Source organism: Canis lupus, chromosome 20, assembly GCF_048164855.1.
Source record: "Canis lupus baileyi chromosome 20, mCanLup2.hap1, whole genome shotgun sequence".
Taxonomy (NCBI): Eukaryota; Metazoa; Chordata; class Mammalia; order Carnivora; family Canidae; genus Canis; species Canis lupus.
In genome coordinates, this window is record NC_132857.1 from 20,612,300 (window position 1) to 20,631,014 (window position 18,715).

General features: G+C 35.9%; 1 protein-coding gene across 2 annotated transcripts in view; it reads left to right on the forward strand.

Moving 5' to 3' along the window:
* Positions 1-18,715, forward strand: part of QRFPR (pyroglutamylated RFamide peptide receptor) — a 52,598-nt gene that overhangs the window by 9,496 nt on the left and 24,387 nt on the right. Inside the window, exon 2 of one of the 2 annotated variants that reach the window (XM_072788551.1) lies at positions 12,142-12,255. The exons of the other annotated variant lie outside the window; for it this stretch is intronic. Coding sequence (XP_072644652.1) covers positions 12,142-12,255 — 114 coding nt within the window. The remainder of the gene's footprint in view (positions 1-12,141; positions 12,256-18,715) is intronic. 2 annotated transcript variants of the gene reach the window in all.

Here is an 18,715-nt window from a genome sequence, read left to right on the forward strand (position 1 = left end):
TAGCTCTACTGGAATGAGGCATGATTTCTCTTTCTGCAGTGCATTGTGTGTTTCATCACCTGCTTCTGCCCTGTTTGTGCACAGTGCTGCCTACAAGTTAGGCCTCAGATATGGTTTCTGGGACCTGGAGGACAAATTTCTGAAATGAAGAGTTATCCTGGTCTTCTCCCCAGAAACCTTCCTGAGAATGGACTCCTGCACATTGATGCTCTGGCTCTGCTCACCTGTCTACTGATGCTTGGAACCTTAACACATACATATTTGTAGAAGTCCATATTGACTTTGGTTTAGGAGTACTGTCAAGCTATTCCACAGATAGAGCAACATGCTTGGCCTTTTAGAACTTTTCCTTTACTGCATTACTATAAACAATAAAGGATTAATTTTTATGAGGAGGACTTTTTTGGGTCAAAATCCAATCTAAGTGTAAATATAAACCTAATACAAGCAGTGATTTCCTCAGTGGGTCTGAGGAAGGAAGAGTGGAAATGTATTTTAAAAGGACAGTTTTACTTTTTTTAAAAAAAAGCAAGGTGATGAAGCCTTGGGAATTAGCACTGGTCTAATGCTTAAAACAAATGAAGACTTAACGAAGTAAAACTTCACTCTGAGCAAGATGTAGATCCTGTTAAAATTTTACATTACTTATAAATAGAATCATTAGGTATACAATACAGATCTTCACACTGTGTTTTCAAGATGCAAAAACAGCTGGTTAATTCAGTGAGCACGTTATTCAATTAAATTTTCAGTGATGAGGAAATAATACATGTGAACTTTATGACTTTGAAGATAAAATCAATTTGCCTTTTTTTTGTGTCCTCCTAGAATGTCAAAGACTTCAACTCTTGTTTATCCAGCATTTAATTGCCCAGTAATAGAAAGCTCTCAATACTACTTAGTACTTCTCAATAAATATTTTTTGAATGTATTAATGTATATCACCTTATCTGTCATTATACTAATATTTGATGCTTTTAAGGAGTCAGTTGTATTTATTTTTGTGATATAAAGAAGAATGAGATTATATTTATCTTTTGTATATCTTTCCTTTCTTGGTTGTAAGAAATGAAGATTCAATTTACCTCAAATAATTGGAGTTATAGCAAGCCTATTTTGTAGCAGTAAAGAAGAGAGGGATGTTTTGAATTTAAGGACAGTAACAGGTAGGTCTCATGGAAACTGAAGAGGGACCTAAAATAGCAGCTGTGTGGAGCTCAGCATGAAGAATTCATGAATTTCCAGGGCTCGGCCATAAATGTGACTTTACCTCACTCCACTAGTAGACAAAGCCTTGCTTATTAAATCTGGTTGCTTTTTACTACCATAGTAGTCAGTCTTTCAGTTTATTCAATATTTTTTTTATCCTGTATCTTCCACCTTCTGCTTTGTACTCTTGGAAAGCTGAATAAATCCTAGTGCACCAAGTGTCGAATTCAAAGAGCCCTAGTCCAGTGACCAACACTAATATAAAATAATTTTATTCTTTACTTACATGTCTCAAAGAAATTTTAAAAGATTTTAATTCATTAACTCACAAAATTATTGCCTAAAACCCCCTTCTTTCATTTCATTCAGGTCTTTACTATTACACTAAGTAGTGTGCCACAGAACTTGTTTCACCTTGCAAAGATCATGTCTTTTCAAGCCTTCAGCACACGTAGACACAATGTTGCCACACTAGTATTAATATAAAGCTGTCACTAACTCCCACCATCATCTTGTAATGCAGGACCTCAAGGTCTCTCAACTTCCCCATCCCAACCCAAGGAAACCTCCCTTGATTATGAACATATGCTCCAATTCCTTGTGGACATTCTTACTGCCTACTTCCTTCCCTCCATCCTCATGAGCCTTTCTCCTTCTTCACTGTTCATATTTCTATTCCTCTCCCCTACCCCCTCCCTGTTTTCTCTCTCTCAATCTCTCCCACCTCCTACCCTTTCCCTCTCTCTCCTTAAATCTCACTCTTATTTATGCAAATATCCCATCCTGATTTCTGACCCAAATTATTTCACACAAACTGGTTAATAAAATGGCCCATGGAGGGAACTATCCAGTTGATATGTCTTTTAGTTAGGGAGAAAAGAGTGGAGGAGAGGAAGAACCTAGGAAAACTCATAGACTAATTTTGCCCCTGCTATATTTGTTTGTGTTTAGATTTTCTAAACACCTTCTCATAACCCTTATGGCTCCCACTCTTACTCATGGCTCTGTTCTGAAGAAAAGATTCACAGTGGCCCTCCTCTCAGCTTTGAAGGGGGAAAAAAAAACACTTTATTGATATTATAAAAATCTAACAGAAGCAGAAGAAAAGGGAAATCTACAGATAGATGAGGGAAATAGTAACCAGTAGAGGAGAATAAGACAGAGTTATATCAGATTGGGTACTTATAATGTCCAACCTCATTAGCTGGGGAAGCTCAGTGGATACAGCCAGGATGGAGTTCCAATTCAGAGGCCTGGGCAGAGCATCCTCCCCTCAGGTGAGACTTCCAACTGACCATCCCTATGAGGGCCATATTTATAAGACACATGCCAGGGTCTGAAGTTAAACATTTGTTCTCCTATATGCAATTTAGAGGGAGCTGCATTCCTATGTTAACATGTCATTACATTTTGAAGGGTGTGCTTGCCTCCCTTCCCAGATCCCATTCTTGGGGGCCAGCCCAGCCTGGAGCTGGAGGGGATGTAATGCAAGATTTATAGCTCTTAGCATCCAGACCAGAAGGGCCAATTCTGATCTGGAGGCCAGCTAATGTCAACTAACCAGGCTCCCGAGGTCACTCATGCAGCACAAGCCTCATTGAACAACATTCTTTAGCCTGCCTGCATATGTGTAGGTCACAGTGGTCAATTATGCAAGACAAATCACAGAAATCTCCATCCATACAATACAGGCTTTTCTGTATACCCATTGGCTTTATCTTTTGTTCTATTTCTTATGTCTTAAGCCCAAAGAGAAGGAATTTGACTGACTTAGACTTTGGATCCAATTATAGTTCAGTCAACAAAGGGCTAGGAGGGACAAGTAGTTCATGTGCCCCATATTGGGCCTATCTTTCAACAGAGTTGGAGAGAAGGTCATTGCCTTAGCCTGGCAGGATGGACCTGAGTTAAGATGTAGTTTGGGTTCCTTCTTTAGGAAATCGCAAGAGGCTGCAAAATGTACTAGGCTTATATGGATTCCAGAGAGGTTAATTGATTCATTTCTTTTAAATTATCTGTGAAATTCTCAAAGTTTTAGAACAGTTGTCTGTAATATATTTGCAACAATATTTCAATAACAATGATGAGAATTTTAAGTCAGCCAAGTATGAACCTTGGTTATTTTCTAAATTGGCTTTGCTTTATATCCTTCTCAGACTTCATTTTCAATGGTCTTTCTTGTAGTAAACATGTCAAAGAAAGATTTTCTCTGTATTTAAAGTAACTCTGTACACCTATGCCTTTTTTTTCTCTTCCTGGAGAAAAGTGTATAGCAAAAAGGAAAAAAAAAAGAAAAAGACCTTTTAAGAAGGAAGAGAACTGGGGAAAAAAACACCCACACTTTTCTAATATTGTCAGAAAATCTTGACTTACAAATGTTACTGACAGATGTAAAACTGATTATATAAGAATGGAATTTGATTATCTTCCATTAAAAACCTTAAGGAAATCCCTAACAGAAAATTATTAAGTGAGAATCATACAAGTCAAAATTCTATATTGAGCTATTTGGGTTCTGCATGGCTCTTCTATATCTTTTCCCCATGTTTTCAGCACTATAGAGTAGTTAACAAAGTTATTAATTTCTTTTAAGTTTCTGACAAAAAGAGATAAATAAAAATTGGCTGCTTCACTGGTAACTAGAAGATACACACTGTACTGATTCCTTTAATTCGAAAAGGGGAAAGAAACTCATTGTCCGAGAAGGAGTCCAAGGGAAGGCTTCTCCTTTGCTAAAACAGTTCTGAAGACACAGTAAGTCATTAGGTCAAGTAGTCATAGGACCCACTTGTGGCCCAGTTACCTAGGTAACAAAAATGCTTGTGTCAGGAAATAATATTCCCTAGGAGCAAAATAGTCTTCAGTATACTGTGTACTTTTCTTGTCACTTAGAATCTGTTCCATGAACCAACAGCATCAGCATCACCTGGAACCTTGTTAGAAACGGTCTCAGACTCCATTCCAGACCTACTGAATCAGAATCTGTATTTTAATAAAATTAACCATGTGGTCCATATGCACAAGGAAGTTCAAGGCTAGTTTATAATATACTGTTGGCTGTGTTCCACTTTTGCTTCTGATGAACACAGGATAGATTATTTTGACCAACTATGAAAGGCTACCTATTGAGCACTTCCCATTAGCAAATAGATTGGCTAAATACTTCTCCTTAATTATCTATTATACCATAAAAGCCGTTACTACAGTAACCAGGACTTATGCCATTGCAACTTATTTTTCTAAGTCATCATTATCCCAAGAAGGGCACAAAATTTAGTATGCAATCAACTTTACTTGTGAGCTTGATTTATTGATGACAAAACAAATCAAGATGACCCAAATTAAATGGGTGAAAATTTCCTAAGTAAATAAGCTTTTATGAAACCGTTGACTCTGGATTTCAGAAATTACGATTTTTCTTAATAAACCTCTAGGTTATTGAATATTTTTTCTCCTTTCTGTAGCCAAAGTCTGGATTTTCAGAGTGAAATTGATGGTATTTTATAGTCAAAGTATATTCTTTAAATAGATGTTGATAGAACTTTTCCATTTGTTCATTCATTCATGTATTTACTAATCCACCTATTATTTATTGAATGCCTAGTAGATACCAACCACTATGTTGAACTGAGACACAAGGGTGAATAGTACATGGTGTAGATATTGTAAAGATTTTGAGAGACATCAGGCTTCCTGAAAGTTATAAGTAATTCTGTAGGCCTGGAGTTTAGCATTCAAAGGGGAAGTGGTGAGAGATGAAACTGAAGAGAAAGGAAGACGGATCATGAAGAGCCTTCTGGTGCTATGTTAAGGAGTGTGAACTTCATTTTGGAGCAGAGGCATCACTGTCTAGGGCAGTGAATTTCGAAATAGGAGTTGCGATGTCTTAAGTCATGAAGTCTTTTGGTGAGTCAGGATTATCAATTGAGAAAAAAACCAAATATATTAGAATAGAGAATATCAAAGAACATTTACATGATACAACTTTTAGTTGTGTGTATGCACATATATAAATATATATATACACACATAGTAAGAAATACCTTTAGTTGTGTGTGTATAATGTTAAAGTATTTCTTACTGCGCGTTGTGGTCAAAATCACTGTTGGGGGCAGCCCTGATAGTGCAGCAATTTAGCGCCACCTGCAGCCCAGGGTGTGATCATGGAGCCTGCTTCTCCCTCTACCTGTGTCTCTGCCTCTCTCTCTCTCTCTCTGTGTCTCTATGAATAAATAAATAAATAATCTTAAAAAAAAACAACAAGACAAAACAAAGAAAACCCCCCAAACCACTGATGGCAAGGGAGTTGGGTTAGATAGAGCAAGTACAGTTGACCATAAACAGGTTAAACCCAGCAGGGCTCAGCAGGGCCATGATTTGGGCCTATTGCTACACAGTGACTATATTTCCTTCCAGCCAACTCTCACAATTGGGTTACTAAACTGGAGGAATTTATGATACAGTTTAAAGGGACACAGATAATTGAAAAATTGATTTACCTGTGATTAGTTGCTAATAAAGTAGTAAGTTCTTTATCCATCTTGGAATGTGTGGATATAAATGAGACTGTGACAAAGGCAAACTGCTTAGATTAGATTATGCCAGAAGACATAAGTGGTGGCTGAGTGGAAGAATGGCTGTCTTACATATGATTTTTACCGAGGGCCTCCTAGCTCTATTTTTTATTACTGCAATAAAAACAGAGCTTTTACTGAAAAAAAAAAAAAAAAAGAGAAGTATGTACTCTTTCTGGATACTATATTTTATTTTTTGAACTGTGTGAAGTTAGAGATTAGTAAATTATATCATAGGAGCCCCTCCACTCAAATAAATTTTAGAAAAAATGTTACCCAAAACTAGCAGTTAGAAAAACAGAGGGGGAGAGCAATAGGAAATGTGAAGAACATAGGGATGAGATGCAGAGAAGGAATGGCGATAATCAACATCTTCCAGTCTAAATATACATACAAGTAGAGAATAGAGTTGTATTAATTTGGCAGGTAGTGAAGTAATTTAAAAGAAATAGCATTGTTGCTTCCAAATCATTGAGACACACTGAACACTCACTTTTTTGTAAAGCCTGCACTAGTATTGAAAACCTGTGATTTAGGGGCTGTCTTCTATGGTGTCAAAGAGAATAGACTGTGGAGCCAGACTGCTGGCTCCATCACTATGGAATATAGGAGTGACCTGAGGGGAATTTGCTTTAGTCCTCATTTCTTTCTCAGCTGGAGATAGTAACTACCTTATAGTGTTGCTACAAGGATTTTATGATGGTTACGGCTGGAATTCATGCTTGCTAGAACAGTACCCAGCACATGGTAAGTGGTGAATAACTGTTAATAGAGAGGAAGTTAGTCTTTTAACTTTGAACACCATCATCAGTGGCTCAGCCAAGGACACTTCTCACAGGTATAAGGTACTAAACAGGGACAAAAGAAGAGAGAGCAGGAGAGAACAGAGATGGAATTTCATGCTGTTGCAAAACTCCAGAAGTTAATGAGAGCAGTACAGAGAAATAGATGAAAGATAACATATTAGACTTCTCCAGGAAAACAGAACCAATTTTATGTATATTAAAAAATTATATTTTATTATAAGAACTGGTTCCCATAGTTAGTTGTACAATCTGTTGTCTGCAAGTCAGAAGTCCAAGAAAGCCACCAATGGTGGTAGGTAGTTCAAAGGCCTGAGAGCCAGAGATCCTGTGTGTGGATTCCAGTCTGAGTCTGAAGGGCTGAGAACCAGGGAATGCTAGGATAGGAGAAGATCAATTTCTCAGCTCAAGCAGTCAGGCAGAGAGCAAATTCAAACTTCCTCTGTCTTTTTGTTCTATTTAGGCTCTCAACAAGATTAGATGATACCCACTCCAGTGAGGAGGGCCATCTGCTTTACTCAGTTCATCAATTCAAATGCTCTCTTTTGGAAACACCCTCACGGACACACCCAGAGATATTGCTTAATTCGACATGTGGGCATCCCATGATCCAGTCAGGTTGACATCAAATTAACTATCACAAGAATTCATCTATAAAATGTAAACCTCCTCTAATTAGTCTTTTTGAGAATAGTGATTCAGATACGACAGAGAAAGAACAAAAAAGAAAATGAAACCAAAAAAGAGGCCATAAAACATATATAAGTTGGCATTATTTTTAGTTATAATTTATTTGAACACTATCAGGTGTCTAATGGTATACTAGAGCTAGATTGCATCAGTTCATGAGAACCAACTGTGTGTGTCTCTTTGCAGCTCCACATCCGTTCATACCGTATTGGTAGTTTGGAAATGGCCATGGTGAAATTATTTACGTCAAGGAAATTAACAAACACTACAAATCAGGATCTTTTCCTCTTTTTAATTTGGAGAGCTGGTTGTTAACATTTACCAGCACATCTTCACTTGTATCCCTTGTAATGTGGATGATAAATAATAGACAGCATTCTTGGTATTACTTGTCACTATTGCCTAAATGCATATTTTTCTTTTATCATTTCTCAACTTTAACATCTTGCTTTTGGTTTTTAAATATTTTGATTCCTTTATCCTTGTGTCTATTCAAACTGAATCGTTTGGAATACTACCTTGTAACTAAATGTTTATTTGTAGAATACTGTTTAATGTCTGCTCTCTTTCTGAGTTAGGGACAAATGGGGCTAAGCAGGGCTAGGTAGGGGGCCACAGAAGCAGGCCCACAAAAATCCCAAAAACGCTGAGGTGTAAGGAAACCAGAGATAATGGAACAAGCCAGACCACCCTGCTCTAGGTGTGGGTGGGGAAGATGTCTTGTTATATCAGCTACTTGTGATCAACAAAGAATTATCGGACCCTAAAAAGGAAGTAAGTCATTAAAGATGTTATCACTAGTCCTCACTCAATGATGATATTAATGGATATGTTAAAAAAAAATTTAGGTTCCCTGATTAGGCTCTCAATAAAAGACCGACCCTACAATCCCCCAGTGGCAACCCATTGGGACACCTCTCACTTCTGAGAGCTTTCTCTGTATCCTCACTTAATAAACGTCTATCCCTTTACTCACTCTCCTTTGTCCGTGAGATTCATTCTTTGTGAAACAAGAACCAAACTTTCCTGTATCATTTCCATGAAGAACAGCTGGAGGTGTTTATGTTTTGTCTTGGTCTGTATTTAAAAAGCCTTAAGTGATGAATGAACAAATGCATGAATGAATGAGAAAACAAAATATAGAATGAAAAATCAATATGATGGACTAAGAATATCCTTCCAAGACCTCCCCAGCCCCCCACAATTGGAAGTAATGTTAGAAGGATAGACCTTGAAATGAAGGTTCGCTTTCAAATCCATTTCCACCCTCGTGGTTCTCAAACTTCACTACATATTAAAACCACTTGGGAAGGGAATTTTTAAAACGCTGAGGTGTCACTCATATTCCATAAATTAGAATCTTTCAGAGTGAGATTTAGGCATCAATTTCTTTTAGAGATTTCCAGGTTATTCCAACACGTAGCCAAGTTTGAGAGCCAGTGTGTTGTGCCCAAGATTACGTATCCGAGAAACCACCAAGGAGCCGACACTGATGCAAACACACGAGGGTTTATTTACAAGCTCGAGCTTGGGTCCAAGTATACCCGACACAGCGGAGCAGGGACTTGGACCCCAAGGTGGGTTTCAGCTGAGTTTTAAGGGCTGGTCTAGGGGAACTCCAGAAGGGGGGAGGAATTTCTCAAGTTCTGTTTACATTCTGATATGGGGCTTTCAAGGGCATTGAGCTCCATTCTCATTCTGATATGGGACTTTCTGCCATGGGCATTGAGCTCTGTTCTTATTCTAATATGGGGCTTCATGCCCTTGGCTTGGGCTCTGTTCTCATCCTAATATGGGGTTTTCTAGGACTTTAAGCTGTAAGCTGTGTTTTTTTTTTTTTTTCCCTTATAACTGAAATAATGTAAATTTCAGCTCTTATTCACAGGGGCCTGGGGTGGCTGTACCTGTGCTAACGCTGAACTTAAAGTGGAATGGCCTTAATATTCTCAGCCTCCACAAGTGCTTTCGAGGGCCTAAAACCTGGGGCTAGCTCTTGGAACAGACACGTATTCCCTGTTTTTGGGAAGGGGGATCTGAATATCTCCCTAGAGGTACCTGCTGAAAATGTAACTAAGTGATGGTGACTGTTTCTATCTTCAGAAATGGGCTCATCTGACTTCTACCCAGGTTGCTATGTTTACCTAATACTTTTGTTTACAGCAGATAATTTATCTATTTAAAGTTCATTTTTGTATATTTTTGTATATGATATAAGGTAGGCATCCGGGTTTATTTTTCTCCATGTAGAGAGCTAGTCTTCTTTACAGCACTTAATAAACAAACAGCTTATAATTTATTCACTGATCTGTGGTGCCATTTTAATTATAAATCGATTTCCTACCTTCTTCTTAAGTTTCAATTTTGAAACATTGTCTAGTTGCCTGTATGCTGCAGCGTTTATTGCAAAGGTCATTAGCATATCTAAATATTGCATAAGGAAAGTCCCCTACTCCTTGACTATCTTTTACAGAGATGAGTTAGCTATATATGGACTTTTATTATTCCATATACATTTAAAACTAATAAGTTTGTCAATTTCCTAAAAAAAAAATCACCCTGGAATTTTGATAGGTATTGTGTTCAATTTGTTTATAGTTTTGGAGATAAACTGACATCTTTATAATGTCAAGTCACTGTATAATTTGTCATATTAACATTTGGTGTGAAAACAGAATAGTCCTTCAAAGATTTCCACACTATAATCCCCACAACCTACTACTATATTACCTTATACTCTATTACCTTATATCCTTACATGGCAAAAGGATCTGGAGATGGGGAAATTATCCTGGATTATTTGGATTGGCCCAATCATTCACAGAGTATTTAATAAAAGGGAGTCTGGAATGTCAGAGGTAGAGAAGAAATGTGGCAACTATATCAGAGATCAGAATGATACAAGGCCATGAGCCAAGGAATGTGGGCAATCTCTAGACACTGGAAAAGGCAAGGAAACAGATTCCCTCCTACAGTCTTTAGAAGGAATGTAGCCCCACAGACCCATTTTAAACAACTGACTCACAGAATTGTAAGATATAAATTTGTGTCTTTTAAGCCACTAAGATTGTGGTAATTTGTTCTAGCAGCATTAGGAAAATAACACAATCACCCTATACATATATAATAACTCTCCATTTATTAGGTCTTGTTTGATGTTATTCCTTGCTAGCCCAAACCTGATATGTTCAGGTATTGGGTGGGCATGTTCTTTAGGGAAGGTTAGGACCCCTTCCCAGCTCTAGGAGTTGAATTTGATTAATTTAAGCCAATATTTTTAATTTCATTCTCCTTGTCAATAATGAGTTTAAAAATGGACATGCAATCCATTTTGTTCACAGGGTCTGAGGTTTTCCTCATTTTTGTGAAGGGCTTGCGAAAAATATATACTTCCCTTTACCCTTTTGTTTTTTGAATATTGTTTGAGGTGCAGTGCTTAGAGATACTGAAGTCATCTTAATTGTACAAAGGAACAATCCCAAGAACAAAAGCAAAACCATGCTGAGGAGCACAAAATAACCCAATGGAGAGAACTCAATCTGTGATGAAATCATTCTGCTGTGGAATTTACCATACTGTTACTTTCCAACCTCTGGAGTGCCTTCTATGTGAAATAATAGCTTTTCCTTATTTTTTCATCTACTTGAGTTGAATTTTCTTTTATTTGCAGTCCAAAACATCCTCACACATAAAACAAATCTAAATAAAAATTATATATTCCGACATCTAGAAAGAATTATAATGACCATTTTAGTGTATTATATTTTAGTTTTGTCCTGCATATATTTTCAGAAAAATAGAAACCTTTTAATGTTTGGGTGTATGTGTGTGCACATGTATATATTATTTGTTGACTGCTTGATTTCAGTTAGTTCTCCACTTCCTTTTAAAGTATTCATAAATTTAATAATTTACATCTTATTGACATATAATTTGTTTAGCATTTTCACTATTTGAGATTAGTTTATACTAATCTGAGATTATTGTATGTTTGGAGAAACTGAGTAAATAAACTGCATAAATATTTCTAAAATTTAATTTAGCAATTCTTGGGAAGGATGCTTCAGAATACATTTTGTTGGCTTTATTTTCAAAGAATTTTTTCTAATGCCTAATCTGACCTTTTTCATATCTTTTATAATATACATACAAAAAAATTCCTCCTACATTACTTGACAATGAGTTATTTAACATTTTTAATGTAATGAAACCACAGTAATTCTGCTTTTTGTTGTATTCCTCTAATGTTTAACTTGGGCTCGTTTAATTCTGTTATTTGAAAGTCTAATTACTGCCACTAGTGGAGAGGAAAAAAAACAATTCAGTTATTTTTCTAAAATAGTACTTGTAGCCATTAGAATAATGAAAATTAGAAGAAAAATAACAGGAGACACACAATTTTACTCTATTGAACTTGTTGTCTGGTACAAATATACACCCAGAAGAGTCTTATAAAGTAATTGAAGGAAGCACTCTGAGCAGAACTACCTAACTGGTATAGCTTTGGCTTCACAATTAAAAACCTGAAGATTTTGCAATCTGTAAGGCCTACTCATCCTAAATCAAAGTCTTTCTGGGTACCACTCCAGCCTATGTACACACAGAATGTCAGTTATTTTTCATATTGCCACATTCTTGAATATGTAAAGACAACTAAGAATTGTCAGATAATTTGAGTAACGTTTGCAGAATAAAAGGGTACAAGACAGATAAATGAAACCAGAAGATACGGATTATTTATAAATTAATTTAGAAATAAAACTCTAAGGTAGTGTGTTTATATTTACAGGTATATCCTAAAAAATGTCTTTTCATTTGATATTTCCTCGGTGGAATTATTATTTGTTTGATTTTGTTTCGTTTTTAAGGAGGCTTCATGCTGGTTGTGGAGCCTAATGCAGGACTTGAAATAATGACCCTGAGATCCAGACCTGAGCTGAAGTCAAGAGTTGGATGGATGCTTAAAGGACTGAGTTACCCAGGTGCCCCTATTTGTTTTTAAGTCTCAAACTTCTACAATAAATGTATCATTCAGCACCACAATTTTTAAGCTGATACCTACATAAGAAAAACTTATGTCCCCAAAATTAATAAAACATTTAAAAATGATACAGAGAAAAATTATTTAGCTATATTCCAAATATAGTTGGAAGACATCAAAATTACCAATAGATGTTTTGAAAAGCATGCCTAGTGTCCACAAATGTGTGTGCCAAATGTTGCTGACACTGAGAGAAGCTTCACATCATTATATACATTCTTTGCAATTGAGCCATTCTTTGCAATTCTTCATTAACTCTTGCAAAGAAAACTGGCTTTGAGAAAAGGTCAATGAAGAAGATATTGAAGAATTCTTTAAATATCATACTGATAAATTAGCGAGTACTGAACTTGGTTAGAATATCAGTTGGAAGAGTTAATGGTAACTTGGAAAGCATTCAATTAAACCATGAGACATGGCTTGCTGAAAATAATCTGTGGGCTATACAGACACAATGATAATGAAGTTGGTGGAGATATTATTGCTTGATCCTCCTTATAGCACTATACAAAGAATTCTATAAACATAACTAGAGGACAGTAAATAAAGCTCCATTCTGTAGTTTTTCATGCTCAAATGTCATCTGCCTCCCTGAAGATCCATTTAGTACCCCTGCTTCAGTACAGGAGCGATAAAGAATCTGTAAGCTTCTGAGTTTCATAGTTTGCCTGAAATTGTTCCTTTGCAATTCTGCTTACCCATGATATCACTTTCCAGTACCAGTGACCATGATTATACTTCAGCTCTCCTCCTTTTTCATGTTTCCTCTGTGTTCCTTTCTTCGTGAACTACAGGACATCCAAGGTATTTGCCCTATTTTTGTTGCAAATTTTACCCTTACCCTCTTCTAACATGTTTATTAATTTATTAATATTAATTTATGTGTGCTGTTTGCCCTGCCTTGTTGGGAAAAAAATACTCATGATGCATCATGAGAATGCTGCATACAGAGAAACATGCATATAAACCATTTTATAACAACCATTCTGTTTTCCAGTCAAGAGCATTATTTTCAACATTTTATATAGTGAAGGAGGGTTTCACTGTGTTTCAGTCACAAGTTACAGTTAAGGAAATCTGCTAGGACTTTAATTTGTCTTTTTAAATGATGGAAAATAGGTTACCAGTGCATATTTCACACAGAATGTCTTCTTTTTAAAAATAAATGTTTATTTATTTATGATAGAGAGAGAGAGAGAGGCAGAGACATAGGCAGAGGGAGAAGCAGGCTCTATGCACCGGGAGCCCGACGTGGGATTCGATCCCGGGTCTCCAGGATCGTGCCCTGGGCCAAAGGCAGGTGCTAAACTGCTGAGCCACCCAGGGATCCCACACAGAATGTCTTCTTTTCATGAATGGGTTACTGATGTTGAGTGGGAGATATCTGGATTTAAGGAGATACTGAATTCATAAATCATTAGTAAGTTTCTCTGAAAAAGAAACACTTTGAGAATAAGAAAATGCTCTCAAGAGTGAAAACATGATTGCTGAACTTATACATAAATTATAACAGCTAGAAGACAAAGACAAGAAAATCTCCATGATGTTGGAACAAACAGACAAAGAGAATTTATAAAGCAAAAAATATATTTAAACAAAAGTGTCAAACATATGAAGAGCAACCTAGGAATTCCAACATCTGATTAACAGGAGTTACACACACATACACAAAAAGATGCTCAAAGAAAAACACAGAAATAGATGAGTTAGAAGTCTCTAAATTCAAAAGGTGCACATAGAGCCAAAGAGGAAGACTAAAAATAACACATCATTCAACATTTCTCCACACTATTTCAGAATTCCAATTATAAAGAGAGCAATAAAAGTTTCCACATAGTAAAGCAGGATACTTGGAAGGGAGCAAAAATCAGGTGAATAATAAAGATGCATTAACATCAAAAGTAGATGCTAAAAGTCAATAAAGCAAGGTCTTCAAAGGAAGGTGATATTGAATTTAAAGTTGTATTATAGCCATTTTCAGATATCCAAGAGCTTAATGAGCTTACTTTAAAATCATTATTTTGAAGAAATTACTTGAAAAGGTTCATGTGAAACACAAGGAATAAGAAGCCATGAAATGAAAGAAATGACGAAGGAATCCAGTGAAAATGGGTGTTAAGGTAACAGCTCTACAACAGTCTTAAAAAAGAAAAAAAAAAACCCAAACCCCTATAAAACTGTAATAATCAAAATTGGAAGTCCGTAGAGATACCTGAGTGGCATAGTTGATTAAGCATCTGACTCTTGGTTTTGGCTCAGGTAGTGATTTCAGGTTCATGAGAATGAACCCCATGTCGGAGAGTCCAGTGTGGAGTCCAGGGCAGAGTCTGTTTTAGATTATCTCTCCCTTTCCCTCTGTCCCTCCCATTCGTGCTCTCTCTCTCTCTCTCTCTAAAATAGATAAATAAATCTTTTAAAAAATTGGAAGTAAGTAGTCTTCTAGAAGGATCTTCATAGAACAAATATTGATGAAGTCCTGATAGTTTATTTTTTGCTTTTGTTTCCCTTTCCTCAGGAGACATATCTAGTAAGCCTTTGCTATGGCTAATGTCAAAAAGGTTATGGACTGTGTTCTCTAGGATCTTGATGGTTTCTTATCTCACATTTAGGTCTTTCATCCATTTTGAATTTATTTTTGTGTATGGCATAAGAAAGTGGTCCAGTTGCATTCTTTTGCATGTTGCTGCCCTGTTTTCCTAATGCCATTTGTAATTGATTCTAAGCAGTAAATGTTATGTTGAGATATAATAGTAAAATGATGAGATATAATAGTAAAAATGATGAAGATGGTGGTGATGATGGGGATGATAACAGCAATAAATGTAGCTAACATTCATGAATATACTTTAACATAGTGCCAGGCACTGTCTTAAGCACATTATACTTATTATTTCATTTAATCTTCCAACTTATGGGATAAGTAGTATTATCATCATTAACATTTAAACATAGGAAAACAAGAAATAAGGAAGTAAGACAATTTGCTTTAGGTCACACAGTTAACTAGTGGTAGACACAGGATCCAAACTTAGGCAATAATTCCAGAGCTCATACTCTAAACCACTAGATTGTGTTGATGAAGGTACGTGTTTCTTCTTCCAACTAGAAAAAAAACAAATGAAATCAAAAACTCTGGGAAGAATTAAATAAACAAAAATATTATACAAGAAAGTTATGGCCTAGATTAAAATATGACATACTTTAGAGCTATAAGTAAGTTAACAAGGATCACAATTATAAAAATCAGAAAAAGAAATGTATTTAGAGCATACAAGTTGGCTTTGTCATTATAATATTGAACTAGTTATGATAATGAAAATGCTGTTTATAGTATTAATCTGTTATAACTAAAATGTAGGTCAAGCACAGAATAATTAATATGCCTATGAGACAGAATGGAAAGCTATCCCTGTCCTTAAAGTAAAGGTAAAGCTAAACTGATAGAAGTTTAAAGGAAGAAGAGAGAAAGAAAAGGAGGAAGCAGGTGGGGTATCATCTTGCAAAGTGAGGAACGAGATAAACTGTTGGAAGTTGAGAAGCCAATGAATAGGGGTTTAAAAATATTACTTTATGAGTCTAAGATAGAGGAAACTACATTCATGAATTTAGGAAATAACCTCCAAAACCTTTCCAAAGAAGTTATTGAAGAGAGTGTTATAAGAAAATTAAAAGCTCTGGGGAGAAGCAATTATTATTGCTCATAATTCTGTGATATAAAATACATTTTTTAAAAGAAAGAGACAAATTTACTTTGCATCTGAAAATCTGCCAAGAAGAAATCTCCGTGTCCAGATAATTATACTAGAAAATTATATGAAACATTTAAAGAATTAATGTTACTTTTACACAAACTCTTTCAGAAAACTTAAGCAGAGGGAATAATTACTAATTCATTTTATGAGGTGTTTGTTACTGTGATAAATAAACCAGAAAGAGAGTACAATAAAAAGAAAAATGGTGGACAACTATCTTTCATGAACTTAGATACAAAAATCCTTAATATATTAGCAGATAGAATCCAACAACATATAAAAAGGACAATCAAGGGCAGCCCTTGTGGCCTAGCGGTTTAGCGGATTAGCGTGGCCTTCGGCCTGGGGCGTGATCCTGGAGACCCAGGATCAAGTCCCACATCAGGCTCCCTGCATGGAGCCTGCTTCTCCCTCTGCCTGTGTCTCTGCCTGTCTCTCTCTCTCTCTCTCTCATGAATAAATAAATAAAATCTTAAAAAAAAAAAAAAGGACGATCAAGTGAGATTTATTGTAGGTATAAGGCTGACTCAAATTGATTAAAATAATCAATATAATCCACCATAGCCAATCAATGTAATTAGCTAAAAAAGAAAAATCATATAATCACAGCAATTGCTCAGGAAATAACATTTTACAAAATCCAGCACCATTCATGATAAAATTCTCAGCAAATTAGAAATAGAAACTTCCTCAACTTGCTGAAGAAAATGTAAAATGTAAAAACCTACAGCTAACACTATGCTTAATGGTAAAAAAACAGTACTTTTGTTCTAAGTTTGGAAACAGGACAAGAATATTTGTTCTCACCACTCTTACATAATATAGCACTCAAAATTCAAGTCACTGCAGGGAGGCAAAGAAAGGAAATAAAAGACATGTAGTTTGGAAAGGAAGAAATAATGCCTTTATTTGCAGATGACATTATTTTCTGCATAGAAAATTCCAAGGAATCTACAAAAAATTCCTATGATAAGTAAATTCAGCAAGATCACAGTATACGAGATCAGTGCACAGAACTTAATGTTATTTCTATATATTACCAAGTAACATTCAGAAACTTAAATGAAAAATACAATACTACTTATAATTACTCCAAAGAAAATGAAATACTTGGGATGCCTGCGTGGCTCAGTGATTGAACATCTGCCTTTGACTCAGGGCATGATCCTGGGGTCCGGGATCGAGTCCCGCATCGGGCTCCTGCAAGGAGCCTGCTTCTCCCTCTGCCTGTGTCTCTGCCTCTCTCTCTGTGAGAGCATGAATAAACAAATAAAATCTTAGAAAAAAGAAAAAAGAAAAGAAATATACTTAAGTATACTATGAACCAAAAACATACAGGTAGTACATGCTGAAAATTAGAAAATGCTGATGAAGGAAGTCAGTGAATAGAAGAATGGAGAGTTATACTGTGTTCGTGGATTGAAAGACTCAAGATATTAAAGATAACAGTTCTCCCCAAATCAATCAATAGGTTTAATGTAATTTCTATTAAAATCCCAGAAAGATTTTTTGAAAACATAGACAAGATAATTTTAAAATATACATCAGTAAGCACAGGGCCTAGAGGAGCTAAATATCATCTTTTAAAAGATTTTTTATTTCAATTTAATTTAGTTAACATGTAGTGTATTATTAGTTTAGATATAGAATTTAGTGATTCATCAGTTGCGTATAACACTGAGTGCTCATTACATCATGTACCCTCCTTAATGTCCACCCCTATCCCTCACCCACCTTGCCTCCACAACCCTCAGTTTGTTTCCTATAGTTAAAAATCTCTTACAGTTTGTCTCCCTCCCTGTTTCATCTTTTTTCATTTTTCCTTTCCTTCCTCTGTGTTCATCAGTTTTGTTTCTTAAATTCCACGAGTGAGAGAATCTGATATTTGTCTTTCTCTGGCTGACTTATTTTGCTTAGCATAATACCCTCTAGTTCCATCCATGTCATTGCAAATGGCAAGATGGCTGAGTAATATTCCATAGTGTGTGTGTGTGTGTGTGTATGTATGTATATACTACCTCTTGTTTATCAATTCATCTGTTGGTGGACATCTGGGCTCTTTCCATATTTTGCCTATCGTGAATATTGCTGCTATAAACATTGGGGCACAGGTGCCCCCTTGAATCTTTATTTTTGTATCCTTTGGATAAATACCCAGTAGTGTAATTGCTGGGTTGTAAGGTAGTTCTATTTTTAACTTCTTGAGGAAACTTCATACTGTTTTACAGAGTGGCTACACCAGTTTGCATTCCTACCTGCAGTGCAGGAGGGTTCCCCTTTCTCCACATCCTTACCAACATCTGTTGCTTCCTGAGTTGTTAACCATTCTGACAGGTGTGACTTAATATTTCATTGTGGTATTGATTTGTATATCATTGATGCTGAGTGATGTTGAGCATTTATTCATGTGTCTGTTGGCCATATGTATGTATGTCTTCTTTGGAGAAATATCTGTTCATATCTTCCGCCCATTTCTTGACTGGATTTTTTTGTTTTTTGGGTGTTGAGTTTGATAAGTTCTTTATAGATTTTGGACACTAGCCCCTATTTGTTATGTCATTTGCAAATATCTTCTCCCATTCCACAGGTTCCCTTTTATTTTATTTTATTTTTTTACTATTTCCTTTGCTATGCAAAAAGCTTTTTGTC